This window comes from Sinohyriopsis cumingii, chromosome 3, assembly GCF_028554795.1.
Source record: "Sinohyriopsis cumingii isolate HCF-2022 chromosome 3, ASM2855479v2, whole genome shotgun sequence".
NCBI classification, from domain to species: domain Eukaryota; kingdom Metazoa; phylum Mollusca; class Bivalvia; order Unionida; family Unionidae; genus Sinohyriopsis; species Sinohyriopsis cumingii.
The window spans coordinates 141,778,478-141,805,584 of record NC_142963.1 but is presented as its reverse complement, the minus strand read 5'-3'; the positions used below and the strand labels follow the sequence as shown (position 1 = coordinate 141,805,584).

Here is a 27,107-nt window from a genome sequence, read left to right as displayed (position 1 = left end):
ACCAGTACTAATATGGCGTGAGTTTTAATATTACTACTACTACTAATATTACTACTACTATTCCACCCAACTGAAGTTGATGCTACCATCCAAGGTGTAGAGAGGTGCATTTCTGATGTGAAATCATGGATGACAAGCTGCAGATGAATGATGATAAAACTGAGTCAATTCTGATCACAACACAAAGACTTTCTCATTCACATCCTTTACCTAAAACAATAAATATCAGCAACGCCAACATTAAATTCACACAATCATTATGAAACCTAGGTGTTACTCTGGAGAGTACTCTCACATTGCACCAACATGTCATGAACATATGCAAGGCTGTATATCTTGAGCTGAGACGCATCAGCTCAATTCGCAAATATCTATCAGTTGATGCCACTAAAACACTTGTGTGTTCATTAGTACTTTCAAGACTGGACTATTTTAACTCAATTCTGTCTGGTTCATCTCAATATCTACTCCAGAAACTTCAAAAAGTTCAAAACACAGCTGCTCGGATCATACTTAGAGTACCACGATCAGAGCACACCTCCCCGCTGCTCTGTACCCTACACTGGCTATCCATTCGATCCAGAATCAAACACAAAATTTGTTCTCTGTGCTACGTTTCACTGTCGGACTCTAGTCCAACATACCTATCCGACATCACCCATGTGTACACACCAGCAAGATACTTATGCTCCTCTTCTGACAATCGTATACTCATTATTCCCACTATGAAAACAAAGTCATATGGACAGCATTCTTTGCTTACCAGGGACTAGCAACGTGCAATGAATTGCCCCCTGAGTTTAGACACAAAGACAGAGTTATCACATTCAATAGTGCTCTCAAAACTCACTTATTTCGACTGCAAGAACAAACTTAAAGACCTAATAATGTTTCCTACCTGAAATATTCTCAGCATGTTTTTTATTTTATTTTTTGAATGTTTTTCTAATTTCATGTTGTTTGTTTTTGTAATAATAATATTATATGTGTTTTATGTTATAGGTGTTGTCTAATGTAAAGCGCTTAGAGCTTCTAAAGATTAGGCGCTATACAAAGTCCTCATTATTATTATTATTATTATTATTACTACTACTACAGAATGAATAACGGCGCCAATTTAAGACGTGATGAGTATTACCTTTAGGCATAATGACGTCATTTCAAGTAAATGTTTACGTCATGTATCTAGGCAATGTAGGATCACTTACGGAAAGATATGGATGTCTTCAAACAGGATTTCGATCGAGAATTTCGTTATCATTTAAATGATATGCGAGAAAATGGAGTTCTTTGTGACGCTTTTATATGTATTCCTGGCGAAAAACGAAAGTTCCCCGTGCACAGAGCTGTCATGGCGAGTTGTAGCCATTATTTTAGGTCTCTATTTACGTCCGGCCTTCAGGAGACTTCCCAACCAGAGGTAAAAATCCATGGAGTTTCTGCCCGGACCATGGAACTTCTTATCCAGTACGCCTACCTGAAAGAACTTCCACTGACATCCGACAATATTGAGGATTTGTTTGCAGCCTCTGATCGCTTCAATATTCTGGGGCTGCTAGACGATTGTGTCGCCTTTCTAGCATTAGAACTGACGGCGGAAAATTGCATAGGTATTTTAAAGTTTGCTCAGTTCTACAGCTGTGTCGTTCTAATTAAAAAATGTTGGGATTTTATCATGAAACATTTTCTTGAAATTGCAGAAAAGAGCAAGGAATTTGTGCAATTAGAGCCAAAAGAATTGTTAGGATTTCTTTCTGATGATACCCTGTGCGCTAAGGAAGAGAAAGATGTTCTTCAAGCTGTGATCAATTGGTTCAACTTTTTGCCAGAGGAAAGAGAGAAACATTTACCATATCTCATTCCAACAATTCGTATGGCCTTTGTTGATGAGGACTTTTTCAGAGAGACTTTGAAAAATAGAACGGACTTCAAAAAGAAACGCAAAATATGGGAACAAATCCAACGTGCGCAAAAACTGATTCTCATTATAAAAAAGTCTAAGCTTATTCCGATAGAATGTTTTAAAAACGACCTCATGATGGTCCCGAGAGTTCCCTATGAAATTATTTTCACAATCGGCGGATGGGCTGCAAGAGGCGTCACAAGCTCCGTCGAGACGTTCGACAGAAATACGAATGAATGGTTTGAAGCTGTAGATTGCGAACTCCCGACACCAAGAGCTTACCACGGATCCGTTAGCATGGACGGATGTATCTATGTTATCGGTGGCTTTGACGGTGGTCGGTATTTGAACAGTGTGTGCTGTTTCGATCCAGGTAAAATTCGTTGGGAGGAACGAGCTCCGATGTACATGTCCCGCTGTTACGTTTGCGTTGGCCAGATTGACGGTGTCGTGTACGCCTGCGGCGGATTCGACGGTAGACAGAGGCACATGTCCGCCGAGAAATACGACAAAGCCAGGAACCAATGGAGTCTTATACAGCCTATGATTCACCACAGAAGCGATTCTGGAGCGGCCACATTCGATGGTTTGATTTTCTACTGCCTTTTTTGTCATTCTCAAAATAATATCTTAACCAAATTTTAATTAGAATGTCAATGACATAACCAATTGAGCAATACAATTTTGCTCAGATAAATCATTGTTAAAAATGCTAATACGTAGAGAGCGGTTACAGAATTTTTAATTGGTACTCCACGGAGATTCGAACCCAGGTCCGTGGATAAATGGCACCCATCGCCTTGCCTGTACACACCAGCCTATATTCCACCACGACTAAGCACACATCACAAAAATGATGCAACTCAGTCGGTGTGATATGCACTCGTGTAGCAGACACACTCGCATGACGACCTAGTAATAAATTCTCATCTATCTAGATAGTCATTCCGGAGTCCTATAAAAGAATTCAAGGCATAAAGGATTAATTAAAGATAATTATATATTATTATATTGTATATTATATATACACCATAGTATTGCCCTCTAACTCTGGAACATGGAACTGTACTTATGTTGTTATCGGATGTACAGTTTCCAAGGGAGAAGGCAATAATAGAGTTAAACTCTATCCAAATACGCCTTTGCGCTTAAAGGGAAGTGGGGTAATACATTTTTGTTATACCTGATACAAAATGCTTGCGGCAAAGTTTGTGAAAGACAACTATGGTAATTCTAAACGTTAACGAATTTCAACAGTTCAGCAATAACAACAAAAAACAACATAAATTACACCTCATACCTACGTCAAGCAGAACATTGCATATACGAACATTATCTTAACCAGGAAAACACGTGTTCGGACTAAACTCGCTCGAATATCATGGAGGTCATGGGTCGAGTCATACCAAAGACTTATAAAAATGGTACACAGCTACTTCGCAAGGCGCTCAGCATTAAGAGGTTAGTGTTAGGACAAGTCGGCCTGGTGTCAGGATAATGTGACTACGTGGGGGACATCATGCTACATGTCTGCGGCATGATGCCTCAGTGCTAGACATCACTATAAACTGCCACACTGCAGACATCGTAGCGATATGACTGAAAAATTGTTGTTGTTGTAGGGTTTAACGCCATTTTTCAGTACACGATAGGCTATACATGGCGGCCAGTATTAATGGTGGAGGAAGAACCAGGGAAAACCCCGGAAAGAACCACCGACCCACCAGAAGCTACTGGCAAGCTTTCTCACATACCCACATTGGCTGTATCCGAGACTCGAACCCACGCAAACAGAGGTGAGATGGCAGTGACAGCGCTTTAGACCACTCGGCCACTCGGGGCCCGTGAAAAATTGTTAAAGCTACGTTAAAAATCCTAATCTCACACACTCGAATATCACATGCTGTTTTAGCTTTGTTGTCGACTTCTAATGGTTCGAGTATAATAATAAAGATTTTATTCAGCACTAATTTTTGGGAGCGTTCTACAAATATTATGAACTTCTGAGAGTGACAGGTGTATGGTGAAGTTGTTTGGCACAGTGGAGAGAATTAGTATAAAGTATGCTATCTTTAGCAGTTATTAAATAGAGAGAACGAATTTGGCCAGACACGGCAATACCAGTTTCTGAAAGTGTAACGAATGAATTACCAAATATCTAATAATAATAATAAAAATATGGGCTCCTTTTATAATTTACCTCTGAAGTCAAGGAAGTGAAAAAGACCAAGTAGAGCTAGCAGTCTTTAGGGAGGTGGACATCTGAAGTAAGGTCAAACTGTATCTATAACCTAAACTACACCAATTAATCATACGGGAAAAAGCAAGGAACTTGTTATTTTAATAAAACCTATTATATACAAGGTATCTTTTAAACAGTCAGTATAACCAGCGATTAAACACCTGGTAAATTCTTTTTCTTTACAAATCTAACCCTACGTAAAATACGAAACTGTAGACTGCCTCAATTGCAAAGTATAAACAACGTTTCTTACAGTTACGAAACTGAATTCACTCCTGTGTGGCGGGCATCAAGGTGAATTATGGGCAATTTGTATACATGTAAATCCTACATAGGTATTGGGTGTAGTTACAGTCTTTTTCTGTGACAATGTCAATCGTATCAGATCACCGACGCATATTTATGTTTTATTAAGATGGTACCTTTTAGAAAAATTGAAGGGAGTTTTCCTGAACAAATTTTGCCCCTGGCATTTTTCAGCCAGATTACAGATATAAACGATACCGTCGAGAAAAGAAACAGGTGCAAAAACGTATTTGGACCGTGTTGAGTTTTTCGCATGACGTTATGTGACGATTGTACCCGCGGGAACCTAAGATAACGAAATATATAAAAGCTGACGTTATTTATTTACACATTTATGTACACATTTGTTTACACAGGGAAGCTGTTTGTTGTTGGCGGCTTTGATGGACATGCATGTCTGAACTCGGCAGAGGCATATGACCCCCAGAATGATCAGTGGACATTACTCAGTCCAATGTCCACTCGTAGAAGTGGGGTCAACTTGGTCTGCTTCCAGGGACAAATGTACGCTGTTGGAGGATACGATGGTTCCAACAGGCTGAATTCGGGTTGGTATATAAAAGAAATTGAGTGACTGGAAGAAATACAAAAAATGAATGAATGAATGAATATATGACAATAAACGTGTGTGTGCGTGTGTGTGTGTATGTATTTTTAACGTAGCTTTAACATTTTTAGTGATATTGCAACGACGTCTGCAGCGGGGCAGTTTATAGCGATGTCTAGCACTGGGGCATCATGCCGCAAACATGAATGAAATAAAGATGAAAATTAAAAGGAAATGAATAACTGAATTAATGAATAAATAAATGAGTGGATGAATGAATTTTGTTTGGGCATAAAATTAATAGAAAAACACAAAGAAAGAAAGAAATAAAGAATGAATGAATGAATCAATGAATGAATCAAAGAATTAATAAATCAATGAATAAATCAATGAATGAATCAATAAATGCATGTATCAATAAATGAACGAACAAACGAGCGAACAAGAGCATGAAATAAACAACTAAACGGAGAAAAAATAAAGAAACAAATGGAGAGGAAGAAAGAAAAGGTTGAAATACGGTAGTGTGACATGAATTAACATAAATAAATAAATAAGTAAATAGGGTAGTGAACCAAAACCTAACAGTCGGGAAGAGTTGAGGTTAAAATGTGCTACTGCTAAATCTCACAAGAAAAGAAGATGGAAGAAACAAAATTCAATGAATGGGCCACAGCCAAATGGTAATCATACAAGAGTTGTATGTCTTGTTTGCTTGCAAACCTACGTTAGTAACAGCTAGACCGTAATCACACGAGGGATACGTGTCTTATTTGCTTGAAAATCTACTAACGTACACATGCAAGAGAGCGAGGATAATCACAGGAGGGATATGTGTCTTGTTTACTTGAAAATCTACGAAGGTACACATGTAACATAGATGATAATCACACAAGATTTATGTGTCTTGTTTGCCTGAAAATGTACCAAGGTACACATGTAACAAATAGATGATAATCACACAAGAGTTATGTGTCTTGTTTGATAATCATACGAGGGATACGTGTCTTGTTTGCTTGAAAATATACAAAGGTACACATGTAACAGAAAGAGGCTAGTCACAGGAGGGATAATTGTCTTGTTTGCTTGAAAATCTACTAAGGTACACATGTAACAGAGATATGATAATCACACAAGAGTTACTTGTCTTGTTTGCCTGAAAATGTACCAAGGTACACATGTAGCAAATAGATGATAATCACACGAGAGTTATGTGTCTTGTTTGATAATTATACGACGGATACGTGTCTTGTTTGCTTGAAAATATACAAAGGTACACATGTAACAGAAAGAGGCTAATCACAAGAGGGATACGTGTCTTGTTTGCTTGAAAATCTACCAAGGAACAAATGTAATAGAGAGATGATAATCACACGAGGGATGCGTGTCTTGTTTACATGAAAATTCTAAGGTACACATGTAACAGAGCGAGGATAATCACACGAGGGATGTGTGTTTTGTTTGCTTGAAAATCTACGAAGGTAAACATGTAACAGAGAGATGATTATCACACAAGAGTTATGTGTCTTGTTTGCTTTAAAATCTACCAAGGTACACGTGTAACACAGAGATGATATTCAGACAAGCCTTATGTGTCTTGCTTGTTTTAAAATCTACCAAGGTACATATGTAACAGAGAGATGGTAATCACACCAGGGTTATGCGTCTTGTTTGCTGGAAAATCTACCAAGGTACACATGTAACAGAAAGAGGATAATCACACGAGGGATACGTATCTTGTTTGCTTCAAAATCTACCAAGGTAGCCATGTAACAGAGAGATGATAATCACACAAGGGTTACGTGTCTTGTTTTCTTGCAAATCTAACAAGATGTACGTGTAACAGAGAGAGGATAATCAAACAAGAATTACGGGTCTTGTTTGCTTGACAATCTACAAAGGTACACATGTAACAGAGAGATGATAATCACACAAGGGTTACGTGTCTTGTTTGCTTGAAAATCTACCAGAGTACACATGTAACAGAGTTGATAATCACACATGGGTTATGTGTCTTGTTTGCTTGAAAATCTACAAAAGTACTCATGTAACAGAGTTATGTGTCTTGTTTTCTTGCGAAACTAACAAGATACACATCTAACAGAGAGAGGATAATCACACAAGAGTTACGTGTCTTGTTTGATTGACAATCTACGAAGGTACACATGTAACAGAGAGAGGATAATCACACAAGGGTTATGTGTCTTGTTTGGCTGAAAATCTACCAAGATGCACATGTAACAGAGAGATGGTAATCACACGAGGAATACGTGTCTTGTTTGCTTGCAAATTTACCAAGGTACACATGTAACATAGAGCTGATAATCGCACAAGGGTTATGTGTCTTGTTTGCTTGAAAATTTACGAATGTAAACATGTAACAGATAGAAGATAATCACACAAGGGTACGTGTCTTGTTTGCTTGAAAATCTACCAAGGTACACATGTAACAAAGAGAGGATAATCACACGAGGGATACGTATCTTGTTTGCTTCAAAATCTACAAGGTACCCATGTAACAGAGCGATGATAATCACACAAGGGTTATGTGTCTTGTTTGCTTGAAAATCTACGTAGGTACACCTGTAACATTGAGAGAATAATTACGCGGGGGATACGTATCTTTTTGGTTGATAATCTACGAAAGTACACGTGTAAGGGAGAGAGGATAATCACACAAGGGTTATGTGTTTTGTTTGCAGGAAAATCTACCAAAGTACACATGTAACAGAGAGATGGCAATCACACAAGGGATACGTGTCTTATTTGCTTGAAAATCTACGTAGGTACACATGAAACATTGAGAGGATAATTCCACGTGGGATACTTATCTTGTTTGGTTGAAAATCTACGATGGTACACGTGTAAGGGAGAGAGGGTAATCACACAAGGGTTATGTGTCTTGTTGGCTTGAAAATCTACCAAGGTACACATGTAACAGAGACATGATAATCACACAAGGGTTATGTGTCCTATTTGCTTGAAAATATACGAAGGTACACATGTAACAGAGGGATGGTAATCACACGAAGGATACGTGTCTTGTTTGCTTGAAAATCTACGAAGGTACACGTGTAAAGGAGAGAGGATAATCACGCAAGGGCTTTGTGTCTTGTTTACTTGTAAATCTACGAAGGTACAGATGTAAGAGTGAGAGGATAGTCGCACAAGTGTTGTGTCTTGTTTGCTTGAAAATCTACCAAGGTACATATGTAACAGAAAGAGGATAATCATACCAGGGTTAAGTGTCTTGTTGGGTTGAAAATCTACCAAGGTACACATGTAACAGAAAGATGATAATCGCACAAGGGTTATGTGTGTTGTTCCCTTGAAATCTATCGTGGTATATATGTATCAACAGCAGCTGCATGTGCAAATTCCATAATTCAAGAAATCACGGAGAAAAGAAATTCCAGTGCTTGTCAAAATCTTCATTCGAATAAGATGTAGAAAACGATGTCATCATGGGTTTAATCATCAGATCCTGACAATCAAAGACCTCATGAACTTAGCATGAATCCAAGCTCGGAATGCCAAATATTATTATCAGTACGTGTAACTCCACGTCCTCATGAACCTTAGCATGAACCCAAGCTCGGAATGCCTAATAGTATTATCAGTACGTGTAACTCCACGTCCACATGAACTTAGCATGAATACAGGCTCGGAATGCCTAATATTATTATCAGTACGTGTAACTTCACGTCATCATGAACCTTAGCATGAATCCAAGCACGGAATGCCTAATATTATTATCAGTACGTGTAACTCTACGTCCCCATGAACCGTAGCATGAAACCAAGCTCGGAATGCCTGATATTATTATCAGTACGTGTAACTCCACGTTCTCGTGAACCTTAGCATGAATCCAAGCTCGGGATGCCTAATATTATTATCAGTACGTGTAACTCTACGTCCCCATGAACCGTAGCATGAAACCAAGCTCGGAATGCCTGATATTATTATCAGTACGTGTAACTCCACGTTCTCGTGAACCTTAGCATGAATCCAAGCTCGGGATGCCTAATATTATTATCAGTACGTGTAACTCCACGTCCTCATGAACCTTAGCATGAATCCAAGCTCGGAATGCCTAATGTTATTATCAGTACGTGTAACTCTACGTCCCCATGAACCTTAGCATGAATCCAAGCTCGGAATGCCTAATATTATTATCAGTACGTGTAACTCTACGTCCCCATGAACCTTAGCATGAATCCAAGCTCGGGATGCCTAATATTATTATCAGTACGTGTAACTCCACGTCCTCATGAACCTTAGCATGAATCCAAGCTCGGAATGCCTAATATTATTATCAGTACGTGTAACTCTACGTCCCCATGAACCGTAGCATGAAACCAAGCTCGGAATGCCTAATATTATTATCAGTACGTGTAACTCCACGTCCTCATGAACCTTAGCATGAATCCAAGCTCGGAATGCCTAATATTATTATCAGTACGTGTAACTCTACGTCCCCATGAACCTTAGCATGAATCCAAGCTCAGAATGCCTAATAGTATTATCAGCACGTGTAACTCCACGTCCTTATGAACTTAGCATGAATCCAAGCTCGGAATGCCTAATGTTATTATCTGTACGTGTAACTTCACGTCCTTATGAACTTAGTATGAATCCAAGCTCGGAATGCCTAATATTATTATCAGTACGTGTAACTCTACGTCCCAATGAACCTTAGCATGAACCCAAGCTCGGAATGCCTAATATTATTATCTGTACGTGTAACTTCACGTCCTTATGAACTTAGTATGAATCCAAGCTCGGAATGCCTAATATTATTATCAGTACGTGTAACTCTACGTCCCAATGAACCTTAGCATGAACCCAAGCTCGGAATGCCTAATATTATTATCAGTACGTGTAACTCTACGTCCCAATGAACCTTAGCATGAACCCAAGCTCGGAATGCCTAATATTATTATCAGTACGTGTAACTCCACCTCCTCATGAACCTTATCATGAATCCAAGCTCAGAATGCCTAATATTATTATCAGTACGTGTAACTCTACGTCCCAATGAACCTTAGCATGAACCCAAGCTCGGAATGCCTAATATTATTATCAGTACGTGTAACTCCACCTCCTCATGAACCTTATCATGAATCCAAGCTCAGAATGCCTAATACTATTATCAGTACGTGTAACTCTACGTCCCAATGAACCTTAGCATGAACCCAAGCTCGGAATGCCTAATATTATTATCAGTACGTGTAACTCCACCTCCTCATGAACCTTATCATGAATCCAAGCTCAGAATGCCTAATACTATTATCAGTACGTGTAACTCCACGTCATCATGAACCTTAGCATAAATCCAAGCTAGGAATGCCTACTATTATTATCAGTACGTGTAACCCCACGTCCCCTTGAACATTAACGTGATTCCAAGCTCCGAACGCCTAATATTATTATCAGTACGTGTAACTCTACGTCCTCATGAACCTTGGTATGAATCCAAGCTCGGAATGCCTAATATTATTATCAGTACGTGTAACTCCACGTCCTCATAAACCTTAGCATGAATCCAATTTCGGAATGCCTATTATTATTATCAGTACGTGTAACTCTACGTCCCATGAACCTTAGCATGAATCCAAGCACGGGATGCGTAATATTATTATCAGTACGTGTAACTCCACGTCCTCATGAACCCTATCATGAATCCAAGCTCAGAATGCCTAATACTATTATCAGCACGTGTAACTCCACGTCAGCATGAACCTTAGCATGAATCCGAGCTCGGAATGCCTAATATTATTATCAGTACGTGTAACCCTACGTTCCCATGGACCTTAGCGTGATCCCAAGCTGGGAATGCCTAATATTATTATCAGTACGTGTAACTCCACATCATCATGAACCTTAGCATGAATCCAAGCTCGGAATGCCTAATATTATTATCAGAACGTGTAACTCCACGTCCTCATGAACCTTAGCATGAATCGAAGCTCGGAATGCCTAATATTATTATCAGTACGTGTAACTCCACGTCATCATGAACCTTAGCATGAATCCAAGCTCGGAATGCCTAATGTTATTATCAGTACGTGTAACCCTACGTTCCCATGGACCTTAGCGTGATCCCAAGCTGGGAATGCCTAATATTATTATCAGTACGTGTAACTCTACGTCCGCATGAACCTTAGCATGAACCCAAGCTCGGAATGCCTAATACTATTATCAGTACGTGTAATTCCACGTCCTCATGAACTTAGCATGAATCCAAGCTCGGAATGCCTAATATTATTATCAGTACGAGTAACTTCACGTCCTCATGAACCTTAGCATGAATCCAAGCTGGGAATGCCAAATATTATTATCACTACGTGTAACTCTACGTCCCATGAACCTTAGCATGAACCCAAGCTATGAATATCTAATATTATTATCAGTACGTGTAACTCTACGTCCTCATGAACCTTAGTATGAATCCAAGCTCGGAATGCCTAATATTATTATCAGTACGTGTAACTCCACGTCCTCATAAACCTTAGCATGAATCCAAGCTCAGAATGCCTAACATTATTATCAGTACGTGTAACTCCACGTCATCATGAACCTTAGCATGAATCCGAGCTCGGAATGCCTAATGTTATTATCAGTACGTGTAACTCCACGTCCTCATAAACCTTAGCGTGATCCCAAGCTGGGAATGCCTAATATTATTATCAGTACGTGTAACTCCACGTCATCATGAACCTTAGCATGAATCCAAGCTCGGAATACCTAATATTATTATCAGCACGTCTAACCCTACGTCCCCATGAACCTTAGCGTGATCCCAAGCTCGGAATGCCTAATATTATTATCAGTACGTGTAACTCCACGTCCTCATAAACCTTAGCATGAATCCAAGCTCGGAATGCCTAATATTATTATCAGTACGTGTAACTCCACGTCCTCATAAACCTTAGCATGAATTCAAGCTTGGAATGCCTAATATTATTATCAGTACATGTAACCCTACGTCCCCATGAACCTTAGCATGAATCCAAGCTCGGAATGCCTAACATTATTATCAGTACGTGTAACTCCACGTCCTCATAAACCTTAGCATGAATTCAAGCTTGGAATGCCTAATATTATTATCAGTACATGTAACCCTACGTCCCCATGAACCTTAGCATGAATCCAAGCTCGGAATGCCTAATATTATTATCACTACGTGTAATTCCACTTCCCTATGAACCTTAGCATGAATCCAAGCTCGGAATGCCTAATATTATTATCAGTACGTGTAACTCCACGTCCTCCTGAACCTTAGCATGAATCCAAGCTCGGAATGCCTAATGTTATTATCAGTACGTGTAACTCCACGTCCTCATAAACCTTAGCGTGATCCCAAGCTGGGAATGCCTAATATCATTATTAGTACGTGTAACTCCACGTTCTCATGAACCTTGGCATGAATCCAAGCTCGGAATGCCTAATATTATTATCAGTACGTGTAACTTCACGTCCTCATGAACCTTAGCATGAACCCAAGCTCGGTATGCCTAATATTATTATCAGTACGTGTAACTCTACGTCCTCAAGAACCTTAGTATGAATCCAAGCTCGGAATGCCTAATATTATTATCAGTACTTGTAACTCCACGTCATCATGAACATTAGGGTGAACCCAAGCTCGGAATGTCTAATATTATTATCAGTACGTGTAACTCCACGTCCTCATGAACTTAGCATGAATCCAAGCTCGGAATGCCTAATATTATTATCAGTACGTGTAACTCCACGTCCTCATAAACCTTAGCGTGATCCCAAGCTGGGAATGCCTAATATTATTATCAGTACTTGCAACTCCACGTCCTCATAACCCTTAGCGTGATCCCAAGATGGGAATGCCTAATATCATTATCAGTACGTGTAACTCCACGTCGTCATGAACCTTAGCATGAATCCAAGCTCAGAATGCTTAATATTATTATCAGTACGTGTAACTCCATGTCATCATGAACCTTAGCATGAATCCAAGTTCGGAATGCCTAATAGTATTATCAGTACTTGCAACTCCACGTCCTCATAACCCTTAGCGTGATCCCAAGATGGGAATGCCTAATATCATTATCAGTACGTGTAACTCCACGTCGTCATGAACCTTAGCATGAATCCAAGCTCGGAATGCCTAATAGTATTATTAGTACGTGTAACTCCACGTCCTCATAAACCTTAGCGTGATCCCAAGCTGGGAATGCCTAATATTATTATCAGTACGTGCAACTCCACGTCATCATGAACCTTAGCATGAATCCGAGCTCGGAATGCCGAATATTATTATCAGTACGTGTAACTTCACGTCCTCATGAACCTTAGCATGAATCCAAGCTCGGAATGCCTAATATTATTATCAGTACGTGTAACTCTACGTCATCATGAACCTTAGCTTGAATCTAAGCTGGGAATGCCTAATATTATTATCAGTACGTGTAACTTCACGTCCTCATGAACCTTAGCATGAACCTAAGCTCGGAATGCCTAATACTATTATCAGTACGTGTAACTCCACGTCATCATGAACCTTAGCTTGAATCTAAGCTGGGAATGCCTAATATTATTATCAGTACGTGTAACTCCATGTCCTCATAAACCTTAGCGTGATCCCAAGCTGGGAATGCCTAATATTATTATCAGTACGTGTAACTCTACGTCCTCATAAACCTTAGCATGAATCCAAGCTCGTAATGCGTAATGTTATTATCAGTACGTGTAACCCTACGTCCCCATGAACCTTAGCGTGATCCTAAGCTGGGAATGCCTAATAGTATTATCAGTACGTGTAACTCCACATCATCATGAACCTTAGCATGAATCCAAGCTCGGAATGCCTAATGTTATTATCAGTACGTGTAACTCTACGTCCTCATAAACCTTAGCATGAATCCAAGCTCGTAATGCCTAATGTTATTATCAGTACGTGTAACCCTACGTCCCCATGAACCTTAGCGTGATCCTAAGCTGGGAATGCCTAATAGTATTATCAGTACGTGTAACTCCACATCATCATGAACCTTAGCATGAATCCAAGCTCGGAATGCCTAATGTTATTATCAGTACGTGTAACTCCACGTCCTCATAAACCTTAGCGTGATCCCAAGCTGGGAATGCCTGATATTATTATCAGTACGTGTAACTCCACGTCCCCATGAACCTTAGCATGAATCGAAGCTCGGAATGCCTAATATTATTATCAGTACGTGTAACTCCACGTCCTCATAAACCTTAGCGTGATCCCAAGCTGGGAATGCCTAATATTATTATCAGTACGTGTAACTCCACGTCCTCATGAACCTTAGCATGAATCGAAGCTCGGAATGCCTAATATTATTATCAGTACGTGTAACTCCACGTCATCATGAACCTTAGCATGAATCCAAGCTCGGAATGCCTAATGTTATTATCAGTACGTGTAACTCCACGTCCTCATAAACCTTAGCGTGATCCCAAGCTGGGAATGCCTAATATTATTATCAGTACGTGTAACTCCACGTCCTCATGAACCTTAGCATGAATCGAAGCTCGGAATGCCTAATATTATTATCAGTACGTGTAACTCCACGTCATCATGAACCTTAGCATGAATCCAAGCTCGGAATGCCTAATGTTATTATCAGTACGTGTAACTCCATGTCCTCATAAACCTTAGCGTGATCCCAAGCTGGGAATGCCTAATATTATTATCAGTACGTTTAACTCCACGTCCCCATGAACTTAGCATGAATCCAAACTCGGAATGATTATTATCAGTACGTGTAACTCCACGTCCTCATAAACCTTAGCATGAATCCAAGCTCGGAATGCCTAATATTATTATCAGTACGTGTAACTCTACTTCCCCATGAACTTAGCATGAATCCAAGCTCGGAATGCCAAATATTATTATCAGTACGTGTAACTCTACTTCCCCATGAACCTTAGCATGAATCCAAGCTCGGAATGCCAAATATTATTATCAGTACGTGTAACTCCACGTCATCATGAACCTTAGCATGAATCCAAGCTCGGAATGCCAAATATTATTATCAGTACTTGTAACTCTACTTCCCCATGAACCTTAGCATGAATCCAAGCTCGGAATGCCAAATATTATTATCAGTACTTGTAACTCTTCTTCCCCATGAACCTTAGCATGAATCCAAGCTCGGAATGCCAAATATTATTATCAGTACGTGTAACTCTACTTCCCCATGAACCTTAGCATGAATCCAAGCTCGGAATGCCAAATATTATTATCAGTACTTGTAACTCTTCTTCCCCATGAACCTTAGCATGAATCCAAGCTCGGAATGCCAAATATTATTATCAGTACTTGTAACTCTACTTCCCAATGAACCTTAGCATGAATCCAAGCTCGGAATGCCAAATATTATTATCAGTACTTGTAACTCTTCTTCCCCATGAACCTTAGCATGAATCCAAGCTCGGAATGCCAAATATTATTATCAGTACGTGTAACTCTACTTCCCCATGAACCTTAGCATGAATCCAAGCTCGGAATGCCAAATATTATTATCAGTACTTGTAACTCTTCTTCCCCATGAACCTTAGCATGAATCCAAGCTCGGAATACGTGTAACTCTACTTCCCCATGAACCTTAGCGTGATCCCAAGCTCGGAATGCCTAATATTATTATCAGTACGTGTAACTTCACGTCCCCATGAACCTCACCATGGGGCCTAACCCAAACTCGGTATACCGAGTATCATTACAAGGACTAGAAACTTCAGTGAACCTTTCCTAGATCCAGAATACTAAACATTGTAAAATTAAGACAATTTTAAATTTCAAGAATTTGTTTTAATTAAATTTTGAAAATTAGATTAAATACATTATAAAACTGAATAGAGAGCAGATTTTATAATACGCATTAATGAGCAGAGATAGGCATAACAGCGGGTATTAATTATATTTCAGTCGCAATTACGTTTTGTGTACTTTGCTTTTCCAGTATTTTGTGAAATGCAAATCCTTGCTTTTCCAGTATTTTGTGAAATGCAAAACCTTGAACGACATTCTTGTATAAAACAAAAATACAAACTCTGATTAACAAAAATGTAGAAATTGTTGATACTAGATATCGTATGCTGAAATATTGCTTAGTCTCGGAGGCGCACGCTTGACACTCGTTCAATGCTCATTTCAGTTGAGATGTACGATCCCTGGAAGGAGACATGGTACAGCGCCCCATGTATGAACGTGGGTCGGAGTAACTTTGCTGCAGTTGTTATGGACGACGGACTGTACGTCATGGGTGGATATGACGGTGAGTCATCTCTTGCCATTCCCCTCCCATTCCCCTCTTGTTTGTGTTATTTAAGTCGTTATACTAATATCAAATTTTATCACATATTTATAGTCGGGTCACTTGTACTGTTTGCAGTTTAATATTTTTGACAAGTCACCATGTTAACATATCACTTTATGCGATTCTGACTGGTTCTAAATAAGCCCATGAAATTCTGGCGCAGTATTCTTTTTATTGATTGGCTGCAACCTTACTCCGGCCTTTTGAACCTTTTGTTTTACTAAAACTATCAACATTTTGGCGGCCAAGTTTTTTAATCAATTGTCCAAAAAGCAGTGGGAAAAAGATTACGTCTGTCAGAATATGGCCGTTAACCCCACAGGGGCTCGTTACAAATAATAGTAACGGTCAGTGGATAGAGGGCTGCGGTGGCTGGGTGGGTAGTATCAAGTTCCAAGGTCCCTAAAAGCTAGACATTATTCAGCTCGTTCAATAAATTCAATATTAAATCATAACCCATTTGAGATCGTCTATTTCTGTACATGCAAGGCATATAATTACACCCCACGAGGTCATAGCGTCATAACGTAAGGAAAAGCAAAGGACTGAAAGCTGATGCGTACGATTTCACTATTCTGCGGTTTCGTCAAATAATAGTCGTACACATAGGACTCAGTCCAAATGAAATTTATGAAACTTGTTGAATAATTTCAATATTTTGCTCTTCATGCTTTGGAGAAAAAAAGTTTTTCGATTCCTTTCATACACATCTCTTGAGTGAGCACACATATAAGATCCTGTCTGTCTCTGTCTGTCTGTTTGTCTCTCAATTTATCACCTACATTCACCCCATCCCACTCCTAACAGGGACTCGGAGGTGAAGAATATGCTTGATGCGCTCTCGTCGTATAAGGCAACTAATGGATGCAGGAACAGTGATGGTTCGGTGATTAACGTACCAGAGTCGTGACCAGAAGGATGGGGGCTTGAATCCTACCATCGAATCAGCCCGAGATGGCTACCATGACGTGTTACATACAATACACATTACTCAGATTACCTCGGCACTAAATAACCTATTTGTATTGCTGTACCGTAAAACACAGAAGACAGCATATCATTTCGAAAGGTTTTATATCAACTGAACACTTCTGTAGGATTCACAATATCAATGACAAGAGAGCGCACACGTGATATACATACCTCGGAGTAGTATCATTAATTGCACTTGAGCCTGAATAGGTCACATAAGGTATGAGTGGGTTTTCTTGGAGATGTCCCTGAGAAGTCCCCATCCTAACATGTTTGAAAAATCGTTTCCTCCCATACCACATGCATTTTTTTCGACGTACAAGTCGCAGAAAATGTTAAGTCCTTGCATGCATCATGCATTACAATATGCGATTAGGTGATCGACGTCACAGGTAGAGCGTCAACATATCTACCGCATGTTATTATTATACTTCGAACACGATATATTGTGCATAACGTTCGAAGATTATATTGTACACAAGAAATGGGTGAAACGAGTTTCTAATTCAAAGCCTCTGTGCAAGTCAGCCAATTATAGAGACACAATCCAAACAAACATGCTTCTTTTCTCTGCATAATTCATTTACGTTCATAGACCAAATCAAATTATCGAAGATACTAATTACCGATACAAACGTGTCAAGGAGAGTCGTAAAAGAAGGATACCGTTCAATGGTGACAAGAAGTTTGTACCAAATGTTATATATATATATATATATATATATATATATATATATATATATATATATATATATATATATATAAGTTTATTATAACCGAAAATATGAAGGCGTAATCATACTCTTACAGATACATACATACATACATACATACATACATACATACATACATGCATACATACTCTACTTTACTAAATATATGAATAATACTATTAAAGAAGAATTGCCATACGAAGTGAGATATTTCCAGTTGGTGTATTGTCCGATAAATCAGCCCCCAAACCTGCAATGGCATGTTGATGGTTTGGAGTCTAATTTCGCCTATCGATAAAACATAGCAATTAATGCAGCCAGACTTGTATACAACAAATGTGTGACAATGTATATATATTTTGGCTCTTGAGTTACGGTCTGTTGAAGGAGCCTATTGGCAATATGTACAGCATAGTTTCGTATCAAACCTGACGTCCACGTGTAATCACAATACCCTACAGCCCGTCGTCATTTCGAATTAGCGGGCTACATCGTGGGATGATTAGCTGTACCAGGCTTCAAAATTCAACACCACTAAAGAACGATGGAAACGCTTTTATGAAATAATAATAATAATAATGATGAGGACTTTGTATATCGCCTAATCTTTAGAAGCTCTAAGCGCTTTACAACATTAGTCAACACCTATAACATAAAAAACATATATAATGATATGATTATAAACACAAACACCATACAGTTAGAAAACATAGAAAAAACATGCTGAGAATATTTAAGGTAGGAACATTATTAGGTCTTTAAGTTTGTTCTTGCAGTCGAAATAAGTGAGTTTTGAGAGCATTCTTGAATGTGATCACTGTATCTTTGTGTCTACGTTCAGTGGGCAATTCATTCCACGTTGCTGGGCCCTGGTATGCAAACGAACGCTGTCCATATGACTTTGTTTTCATAGTGGGAATAATGAGTATACGATTGTCAGAAGAGGAGCGTAAGTACACATGGGTGAGGTCAGATAGGTATGTTGCACTAGAGTGCAACTGTGAAACGTAGCACAGAGAACAAATAACAACTTTTGTGTATGATTCTGGATCGAATGGATAGTCAGTGTAGGGTACAGAGCAGCGGGGAGGTGTGCTCTGATCGTGGTACTCTAAGTATGATCAGAGCAGCTGTGTTTTGAACCTGTTGAAGTTTCTGGAGCAGATATTGAGATGAATCAGCCAGAATTGAGTTACAATAGTCCAGTCTTGAAAGTACCAATGCACACACAAGTGTTTTAGTGGTATCAGCTGAAAGATATTTGCGAATGGAGCTGATGCGTCTCAGCTCAAGATATGCAGCCTTGCATATGTTCATGACATGTTGGTGCAACGTGAGAGTACTGTCCAGAATAGCACCAAGGTATCGTACTGATTGTGTGAATTTAATGTTGGTGTTGCTGATATTTATTGTTTGAGGTAAAGGATGTGAATGAAAAAGCCTTTGTGTTGTAATCAGAATGGCCTCAGTTTTATCATCATTTTTCTGCAGCTTGTTACATGTCATCCATGATTTCACATCAGAAATGCACCTCTCTACACATTGAATGGTAGCATCAACTTCATTTGGGTGGCTAGATTTGTATATTTGGGTGTCATCAGTGTACAATTGGTGATCTATAACACTTGAGAGCGGCTGAGTGTATAGAATGAAGAGAACAGGTCCAACAACAGACCCCTGTGGAACACCACATTATAGATTAACTGTGCTGGAGTGTATTCCATTTGCAGACACAATTTGTGTCCTGTTAACCAAGTAGGACTTGAACCACAGTAAGGCTGTATCATGAATGCCAAATACATGCTGGAGACGGTGAAGTAATTTATCATTGTCTTTTGTGTCAAATGCTGTAGACAAACCAAGGGTGAGGACTGTAATCTTTCCGCTATCCAAAGCAGAGAGAATGTCATTAACTACTTTTAGAAGAGTAGTTTCAGTACTGAGGCAAGGGGATATGCAATTTGTACATTGCTAAAATGACTGTTTGAATTCAGATGAGATACAAGCTGGGATAGAACAAACTTTTCTAAGATTTTTTATATGAATGGGAGATTAGAAACTGGGCGGTAGTTCTTTAAATCCTTATGGTCTAGTGTTGGTTTCTTCAGCAGAGGCTTTACAATGGCAGTTTTGAAGAAAGATGGAAATTCCCCAGATGAGAGAGAGAGGTATTAATAACATCAGTTAGTGAAGGCAATACTGGATCTAAGCACACAAGCAGCAGTGATGTTGGAATTGGATCAAGTTCACATGACTTTGGTGCACTCTTCATCAGGATTGTACATACGAAATCCATAGAGACAGGTTCAAATGCTGCTAATGGTTGCCGCTCAAATTATGTATCCCAACTGTATGGTGACGACGAGTCAATTGAAATTGTGGTGTCAAGCTTATCTCTAACGGTTTGTACTTTGCCACGGAAGAAATTTGTAAACATGTCAGGAAGGTCGACTGGAGAGAAGGTAGTTGGAAGTGGTCTAGATTTGTTCCTTGACATTAGCTTGCTAGTAATCTCGAAGAGCTCTTTGCAGCTGGAACTTTCTATGTTCTTAGTAGTGTAATGGGCTGATTTCGCTGCATGGACTATATCTGTGACATTCTTCTTAGCGGCTTCATAGAGTTGCTTATGAATAGTGAGTCTGGTGGAAAGCCAAAGCCTTTCCGCTTTACGGTGGTCTCTTTTAGCGGCGCGAAGCTGGTCCCTAACACTGCTATACCATGGAGAACACTTTTGAATTGATACTCTGCACTTGGTAACTGGGTCATGTTTGAACGCAAGCAGTTATCGAGTTGTTCTGCTGTAGGAGGTAAGCAAGTTGTTAGGTTTGCTTGGATGTCATGCATTAGTTTGGTTCTATTTATCATACAGAGGTTTCTCTTAGTAGCAGATAAAGGTGGAGGGTTAGGGACTGATACGTCAAGATGGCATATAATGCAGAAGTGATCTGACGCAAGTTCATGGGATACCAGGGAGGACCGTAGAATGTTATCATCAGGTCTATGAAGAATCCAGTCTAAAATGTGACCATGTTTATGGGTGGGTTGGTTAACTGACTGTTTGAGGTTGAAAATATTAATGGAATATATGAGTTTTGATGTGTTTGGGTTTCCGGGACAGTCAAAGTGAAAGTTGAAATCTCCAAGAATAATCAGGTTGCCACCTATCGAATTTCCATACTCCAGGAGATTCGGAAACTGCTTCAAAAAGAGAGATTCAGTCAGCTGGTTTTTTCTACTAGGAGGAGGGCGGTATAGGCAGAAGAAATGGATTGACCTTTGCTCCAATGTGAGTGTGATTTGGACTAGTTCAAACGATGTGTGGTCGAAATTGAATGTTGTGGTGTGGTTAAGACGTTTGATCATGGAGTTCTTTGTGTGACAGCAATTCCACCTTCGCGAGAGTAACGGGGGAACGACTTGATGGTGTAACCAGCGGGTATTAGATCCGTAGACTTGGGCTCATCGCCTGATGGTTTTAGCCATGTTTCTGTCAGGAAAAAGACGTCAATATTCTGGTCGTTGATAAAATTAACTATTTCTTTGCGCTTTTCCGGTGGTCCTACTGACTAGGCATTGAACAATGCAATACGCATAGGTATCTCTTGGATAGCTGACACGAAGGTTGACGAATTAATAGGGATTTGAATTAGGTTATCTAAATTAACGGTCGAATTTTTAAATTGTCGAGCCAGAAAGGGCATAAGGGAGATAACTGGAATTCTTCTTCCTGTTCTACGCCGGCCAGCTTTGAAACAATATTTGTTTTTTCGCCTCTGTTTACATTTAGGTAATGATGAATGTAGTCCCATTTCGGTTAGTCTAGAGCACAATGTAGTGTGGAGAGCCAAGGAGTGGCCATTTAAAGCAATTAATGAGGGTCCATCATAGCATAAACGGGTTGACTGGCGAGTATCACGTTATGTCGGTTTGTTCAAATGGAAGTTGTAGCAGTGGAGCAAGACAGCTGAGAAAAAGTATAATTGTTCTCGTTTCCAAAACAAGGAGATAAAGAAACACATACGAACTGAACAGACAATACATAATGAACACAAAAACGTAGACGAAGACAGGCAACAAGCACAAATATCATGAAAACGGCACAAAAAACGGAACAGCTGCATCAAGCCGGTTAAGCGATAGCGACCATCTTGAATCAATGCAACAACAACATTAAAAAGTTAGTCCAATCCAATTCCCGAAATGTTTTAATTTTTCAGGTTATAAATATAACAGATTTTGCCAATAGGTTATAAAAGTGAAACAAAATATAACAAAATGTTTTGCATAGGCTTTGTCTGTTCTTAAATATGGCAAAGGCCCACCGTTACTCAGGATTAGTGTAAAGATTCCAAAACAAATTATTACATTTCCATTCAGTTCACAATTGACTTCGTCCTAGCACGAGTAGTCTTACCACATCAAATTATTCATACTGTACACGTACATGTGACCCGAAACATGCGTTCTATGATGATTTAACTGCTTGGCAAATAAATAGTATTTACCATAACCTATAGAAATGTTAACAAAATAAAAAACAAATATTGGCAACCTAATTTACCAGACAATAGTAAATCTTGTTGTTAACATAGATTGCACCATTCATTTCTAAAAGTTACAACGGCTGACAAATGATCCACCCATAGACATGGATATATAAGAAGTTATAAAGCTAATTATTCCAGTTTGTTTCTAGACTGTTCGCAATTTGCTACAAATTAGGTCATTCATTACTACCATATCTCTCTCTCTCTCTTTAAATATCGCTGGATTCAATTTATCGCATGTCAAAAATCCTGATTGTATTTAATTAGCCACAAAATAGTGAAATGACTATTTGTATCACTTAGATAATAAACGTTTGTCTTATACGGTATTTTATTACACATAGGAAAGAGAAATTAGGAATGTGATGGTATAAACTATGACACTCTTGACCAGTTGACCTTAACAAATAATACTATTCAAGTTGTTTCATAAATTTCACATCTTACAAACACTAATGGAAATCTTTAAGTGTATACTTCTTTTTTATCCAGGTGACAAAACATCAGATGTAGCAGAATGCTACAATCCAGAGACAAAAACATGGATCTACAGAAAGAATCTACACATAGGTCGGAGTGCAGTCAGTGCTTGCTCTATCAAATATATTCCGAATGCAAGACATTTTAGTTTCCATGGCAACTGCAGGTCAAGATCAATTGTCCCAAACCAGATCATTACGGGGTCACGGCTTCAGCAATATGCCATGGGAATGATTACAATGCCGCCACCATCAAATAACTAAGGGAATTAAATAAACTATATTGTATATATGCTAAAAATCTGTATAATAAGCGTACACAATTTTAGGTTCCATTTTAAATGAGTGAAGGTTGTATGTACCAGGGCTCAAACTAGTGGGTGAGCACGCGACTAGAAGCACTTTTTCGGCTGAGAAGTCGCCTTTTTAATACATTTGATTGATTTTCACTTAACTCATTGGTTTGGAGACAACCGTTTGTAAAACACAGTTTAGATTTGTATCCGTTTAACTCCTTGCAACAGTTTCTCATTAATCTGAAGCACCTTCTGTAGGTTTTAAACATGAGTGAACAATTGCTTGAGCACTGTCATGTTGTAGCTTCATAGGAGGAACCATGTATTACACAGATGCCCTCTTATCAGTCATCTGGAATTAGTCCCAATTGAAAGCTGTACTGAAATATATAATTACCAGCTTAAATAATTACACGACAAGTGTCGTTTTATGAAGCAATTAGACTAATTAGGATTAGATTAATCAGGACAAATCAGGGTTGATTTAAGTATATTGCTACAGACTGTAGTTATCTTATTCCAAAACAGATGATGTTTACATGCCCACAAGAAAAGCCGGACATTTGCAAAGACATCTGTAAACAAATCCAAAGTATTACAAGTTGGACAAATTTAGATCTTGCTTAGAATCATCAGTTTAAACAGGTTCAGGAAGTATTCACATAAGAACCACCGTATGATAGATTAACAGTAGAATAAATAAATAAATAAATAAATAAATAAACAAATAAATGTTAATATTTTGGAAATATACTGTTGTCTCTAACAAATCATAGGATATGTGCTGATATTGATTTGATTACCCCAGTTTCGTACCTCAGGAACAGGCCATTTTACCTCTTTCTTTTAACAAGACATTACTTAATAAATTCGATTGCACTTTAATCGTTCATTTCAAAACATGGCTACATTATTTTGTTGTACAACGATGTAAAACAATATTTATTCTGACCGCAGAGATGACTATATATATATATATATATATATATATATATATATATATATATATATATATATATATATATATATGGGGTGTGTGGGTGTGGGTGTGGGTATGGGTGTCTGAAAAGTTTATTTATAATTCACTTCTTTTTATTTATATTTGAATCCGGAGAGAAAAGCCACTTCTATTTGTCTCCGAAAGGAGAAGTCGCTTCTCCATTTTGTATCTGGAGGAAAGCGTCCCTTTTGTATCTTGAGGGAAAAATCACTTATATTTCCTTGACCATAGTTTGAGCTCTGATACCTTGTTTTATTAATAATGAATTTATCACGTGAAAACTGTGAAGTTTCAGTGTTTATCCTTGTGAACCAGGTGTAAGTACATGCTACATAAATATGGGTTGACCAAATAAGAAAACATCTTACATGAAAAGAAGATATCAGAACAAAGGGAACTAATTGCTTAAACATATTTTTAGGAATAGAAAATATCAATATAACATCAAGATGACGTGCGTGATTTTTTACACGCTTATAATGAAATCATTTTTGAAACAAAAATACCAAAATAAAATTTGTATGCATTAAATGTAAGTGCGCTTTATTATCCATCTCTTTTGCGTTAAATTAAATAAACACGTTTCAGTTTTCATTAAATGTTTAAAAGAATTCAATTATGTACCAATCCGAAGACAGCCTTTCACCCAATAAAGTGAGCTACAAAATTCAACTTTTTACTTTGTATCCTTGGTCTTTATTGTACTAATAAACACTCTAGATGTTTAGGCCTACGCCATGATTTTCTTGAAAATGTGTCAAAATTGCACGTAAATTATATCAAGATTCTTCTATTTTTATTAATAACAGCCAGAATGCAATTCAAGTCGGCATTATTTTTATAAATTTTTAAAGGCCTTTACACAATGATGATGTTTGTCTAATTTGATTATACTATTCTGTTGAGCAGTTTTTAAGAAAGGGTTATTGAAAGGTGATTCTATGTTTAAAAACTGTCGTGTGTGTGTGTGTGTGTGTGTGTGTGTGTGTGTGTGATTAGGATTTTTAATGTAACTTTTTAAAAAATTTAGTCATATAGCTACGATGTCTACAGTGTGACAGTTTATAGTGATATCTAGCACTGCGGCATCATGCTGCAGACATAAAGCATGATGTCCCACCCAGTCACATTATCCTGACACCATACCGACCAGTCCTATCACTAACCTCTTAATGCTGGGCACCTAGCGAGGCAGCTGTTAGTGTCATTCTTATAAGTTTTGGTATGACTCGGCGGGGGTTCGAACCCGCAACCTCCCTCATCAGAGGCGGACACCCTAACCACTAGGCCACCGGAGCGGTCAGTAACTGCAGCTGTGGGATTCCAGACTGGCATACTTTGTAAACTTAAAGGCCTATATTCCAAGATGTTTCGATTAAATTTTATTAAATTCTATCGAACAGTTTTAGGAAAATTGTTCAATGGCTTTTCAATCTTGGCGGGCCATATGTGAAAGCGGATTGGCATCATTTGTAGAAACGTGAAAGGCCGTCAGGCCAGAATGCTTCCTGTAAAATGTAATCAAGTTCAGTCAAACGGATTATTTTAAATATACAAGATTTTCAATAACAACCATTATGATAGTGGATCTATATCGTTTGCAGAAACATGAGACGCAGCAGTAGGGAGGGTGAACAGAACAATTATGGAGCAAGTCTTCTTTAAAAAAGAAAAAGCTTCATACGAAAAAAAAATGAAAATATAAGGTCAATAACGTCACACAGAAGCCTCTAACCGACCGAGATTGTCTCTAATTGGGTTAGCTCATTTTGTTACTTTATCTTCGTTGCTAGTGTTTTTAAATTTGTATGCGTGTTCGTTTACCCACCCGGACACTCACTGTTGGTTGTCACCCTACCTGCTGCTGTTTGTTAAACAAACATTTTAACAAGACCTTCGCGATATCGCGACCGAGGATCATGTAAATTTATCGTGATAAATCCGTGAGTAGTTAAGTGGGGCACTTTAGCCTCACGTAGACTTCCATGTTAAAGTTCTCAAGGATGAATCGGTACGGGATTATCAATATTATTCTTATGACGCACGAGAGCCAAATCAGCGTGGACGAGTCGAACCTCAAGTTCAGGAATCAAGCAGATATTTCTTAACCGGTGAAGCATTTTATGAAGTAGAAGATAGACTTTTAGAAGCAGATGGTACAGGAATCAGAATTGGTGATCGACCTGGTTTTGTTAATAATGGTATTATGACGTTATTTAAAAGTGCTATATGCATAATTGACGGAAGACCCATTGATTCGTGCCTTGAAAACGTCGATATTGCCACGACAATACTTGGCCTTGCAAGATAAAGCGATGACTACTCGAGATCAGCTGGTCCGTCAATGGTGTTTGCAAAGGATACAACTGATCATCCAGGAAGCAGACAGTATGATATAAGACAACCAAGAAACGCCGCTGACAACGCTGCCGCTGATGTTTGGCCGGTGGTTCATGATGCCAATCCAAAATTTAACTTAGGATTTGCGGCACTTAATGTTAAATGATGAAGAAGAACTTTCATGTGTGATTCCACTATCACATATATTTGCACTTTGTAGACATGTCAGAAAGGTTATTTTCGGACCCAAGCATACAGTTGTGCTTGTTAGAAAAGACAACAACAATGATGCAATCTGGCGATCCGGCGAAGTTGGTGAATGTATAGTAAGACTAGCAGAACTTTCGTTGTGGTTGCCAGTAATGACTCCACCGATCGACTAAGAACAACGGTTACTCGCTTTTATGAGTCAAGGTGTTCAATCAACATTGTCATGGT

General features: G+C 38.6%; 1 protein-coding gene across 1 annotated transcript; it reads left to right on the top strand.

Moving 5' to 3' along the window:
* Positions 1-1,169: 1,169 nt before the first annotated feature.
* LOC149803974 (kelch-like protein 10) lies at positions 1,170-24,287 on the top strand. The gene is made up of 4 exons (XM_089953817.1): positions 1,170-2,489; positions 4,808-4,999; positions 16,161-16,280; positions 23,047-24,287. Exons 1-4 carry the CDS (start codon positions 1,217-1,219, stop codon positions 23,295-23,297), a joined length of 1,836 nt encoding a protein of 611 aa, XP_089809943.1. The 5' UTR covers positions 1,170-1,216; the 3' UTR covers positions 23,298-24,287.
* The last annotated feature ends 2,820 nt before the right edge of the window (positions 24,288-27,107 follow it).